The sequence below is a fragment of the Miscanthus floridulus genome, chromosome 2 (genome assembly GCF_019320115.1).
Source record: "Miscanthus floridulus cultivar M001 chromosome 2, ASM1932011v1, whole genome shotgun sequence".
Lineage (NCBI taxonomy): Eukaryota > Viridiplantae > Streptophyta > Magnoliopsida > Poales > Poaceae > Miscanthus > Miscanthus floridulus.
Genome location: NC_089581.1, coordinates 168,609,312 through 168,612,371, shown reverse-complemented (window position 1 = coordinate 168,612,371; position 3,060 = coordinate 168,609,312). Strand labels below are relative to the sequence as shown.

Sequence of the window (3,060 nt, the reverse complement as noted above, 5' to 3'; positions counted from 1 at the left end):
CTCCAACATAGTTTGCCGGCGGCAGCGAACGTGTCCCGGGCGACCTAGACCCGAAATGGTTCAACCACCTACCCTAGGAGCAAGAGGGCCTCACCAGAGACATGTAGGGTAGACTAGACAAAGTCATGGGGCTCGACAAGGTGGTTGGCCACGAGCGCGGGGTGACTCTGTTTCACGACAAGCGCAGCGATGGCGTTCCCCTGGTGACCAGCTGCTCCGTCGGTGAAACCACTGCATGATCGAGTCCACCAAGTCAAGGCGACGCAATTGCACTACTCAATTGAGACAAAGGAATAAGGAGTGACGCCCTAGCCGAGCACCCGCCTCGACGACCATGGCAGACAACTATGGGGAAAATGCTCCGCCTTACCTCACTATAGGATGAAAACTTGCTGGGATGACTCCAATCGCTGGCTAACTAACATAGCTAGTTGGGTGCACGATTAATTAGAAGGAGGTGGACTACACAAGACTAATTGGATGGACGACGGTGTTCAGACTTAAGGGGGGTCAATGGCGGGGGAAAACTCCAATTGAAGCCCCGATACCGTACGGCCACCACAGTGGCAAGCTTGGCGTGAAGCTAGACTCCAACTCGACCTCTAGACCTACGCAATTACAGAGATGGGCCAGTCTGTGGGTTTGCCTTAGCACGGCCTGGCCGACGTGATTCAAGGAGATAGGATGGGAAGCTTGGCGTGGCACATTTTCTAATGGGGAGAGGATAACAGCGCGACGGTGATGGCTCCATGTGCACGTATGAGTCCGGCACAATGATATGCGACCGCAGCGCCACGACTCGCAAGCCTTCGGTAGCTCAGCACTGCGCACCGCAGAGACTGATGCCAGTTCGGGGAGGCAGTAGCGTGGTGATGCATTGCGTGCGGACGTGATGGCGAGGGTAGGTGGGTAGGCCACGTGTGTGCAGCCGCGAAGGGCCAACGGTAGCAGTGACCGCACAATAGCGATGGTTGGAGCACAGCATGACCGGGTACATAGCTCGACGCGACGACGAGCAGCGTGGCTCAGGCGGACACGATGGCGGGTAGAGCAGTCAGGCTCGCTGGCGTGGTGCGCGTGCGTGTGCTAGGGCTCGACAACAGTGGTGCAGACCTATGCAGCGGTGCACACGTGCATGCTAAGGGTTGGCTAGTGTAGCGCGCCAAGCCGAACCGAAACCCAGTGACCGCGGCCAGACGCTGGCACTGATCAACGTGTCTTGCATGCTTTTTAAAGCATCACAAAAACCCACCTCATTGCTTCAATTGCTAAACCAGCTATTTTACGCTCGAGATGGCATGCCAAGCTACTAAAACAAACCCTAAAACCATGCCACTACTCAGCCCAATTCTTCTACGAAAATTGCCAAACATAGCTTCGTTGACCCATTCTTCTACGAAAGTTTTTGTTCAGATTTGCGTCAACTTCGATTTCTAAGCTATTAAGTAAGCCATCTAGCAAATCCTATTCTCGACCGCAAATATTTCATCACCACCTATGAAGTTTGTACTACAAACTTTATTAAAGTGCTGGGTATACGTTCTATAGCATTTTCGTTCAATAAAAATTCGTTTAGAACTCTAAGCGATAAAACGCGATATGAAACATAACATTCGTTCTGTGTTTCCGATAAACGTTTCAAGTCACAGGAATTTATTTACACATTATAATTCATACATTATCACATAAACATGATGCACATGCAGTGTTTTAGCAAAAGATGGTACATTGTAACACCGAGGGTATTACAACAGTGGCCTCAACATCATGTACGCTGAGACACTTGATGCCATGGGCATCAACCGGTCACGTGTTCGACCGACCAGGGCACCTTTCCATGCCATCGTGCCGGGGATGCAAGCCATATCGCTTGGGTAGATCAACATGCCCGTCACCTTCGGGGATCCAACAAACTATAGGATAGAGATACTCACCTTCGAGGTGGTTGGATTCCACGGGACCTACCACGCCATCATGGGACAACCATGCTACGCGAAGTTCATGGCCATCCTCAACTACACCTACCTAAAGCATAAGATGCTAAGCCTGTGTGGGGTCATCACCATCAGCACCACCTTCCAGCGTGCCTACGAGTGCGAGGTTAAGTGCTGTGAGCATGCCTTGGCAATCATCGCCTCTGAGGAGCTCACGATCATCAAGGAAGGGACTACCAAGGAGGCACCCAACTCCAAGCGGTTGGCCAGATCCTTTGAGTCCATGGAGGGCATCAAGGAGGTGCTCGTAGACCCTAGTAGCTTTGATAGAAAAGTGGTGTGCATCGGCACCACGCTTTCCTCCAAATAGGAAAGTACGCTCGTCGACTTTCTCCACGCCAATAGATTTATCTTCGCATAGAAACCCTCGGACATGCCAAGCATCCCAAGGGAAATCATTGAGCACGCGTTGAAGATCAAGCCACGCTCCAAGTCGGTGAAGCAGCGCCTACACCGCTTCGACAAGGAGAAGCACAGGACCATCGACGAAGAGATCACAAAGCTTTTGGTGGTCGGGTTCATCAAGGAATTGTATCACCCTGAGTGGTTAGTCAATCCTATCCTTGTATAGACCAAGTGTTTCTCTTTGTGGTCTATATAAGGTGTGTCCAAAGGATCCATTGACTTTGCCATATATAGACCAAGTAGTCGACTCAACCTCGGGGTGAGAAACCCTCTACTTCGTTGATGCATATTCTAGGTATCATCAGATCGCCATGAAAGAGTTTGACCAGCTCACAACTTCATTCATCACCCCGTTCGGGTCATTCTGCTATGTCACGATGCCTTTTGGTCTGAAAAACATGGGAGCTACATACCAGTGATGTATGCTCAAGTGTTTCGAAGACCTCATCGGGCGAACCATTGAAGCCTATGTAGACGACATCATGGTTAAGTCCAAATGGACCGACCAGCTCATAGATGACCTAGAGCAGACCATCACAAAACTACGAGCAAACGACATTAAACTCCACTCTAAAAATGCATTTTTGGGGTCCTAAGGGGCATGCTGCTTGGGTTCATCGTCTTCGAGCATGACATCAAAGCCAACCCATAGAAGATCTCG

General features: G+C 50.6%; 1 protein-coding gene across 1 annotated transcript; it reads left to right on the top strand.

The window, feature by feature from the left end:
• Positions 1–1,884: 1,884 nt before the first annotated feature.
• On the top strand, positions 1,885–2,304 carry LOC136537413 (uncharacterized). The gene has a single exon (XM_066529393.1). It carries the CDS (start codon positions 1,885–1,887, stop codon positions 2,302–2,304), a length of 420 nt encoding a protein of 139 aa, XP_066385490.1.
• The last annotated feature ends 756 nt before the right edge of the window (positions 2,305–3,060 follow it).

What these genes read in the sequence shown, in the direction of transcription:
- LOC136537413 (XM_066529393.1), top strand. Translation starts at nt 1,885, where the DNA reads ATGCCCGTCACCTTCGGGGATCCAACAAACTATAGGATAGAGATACTC.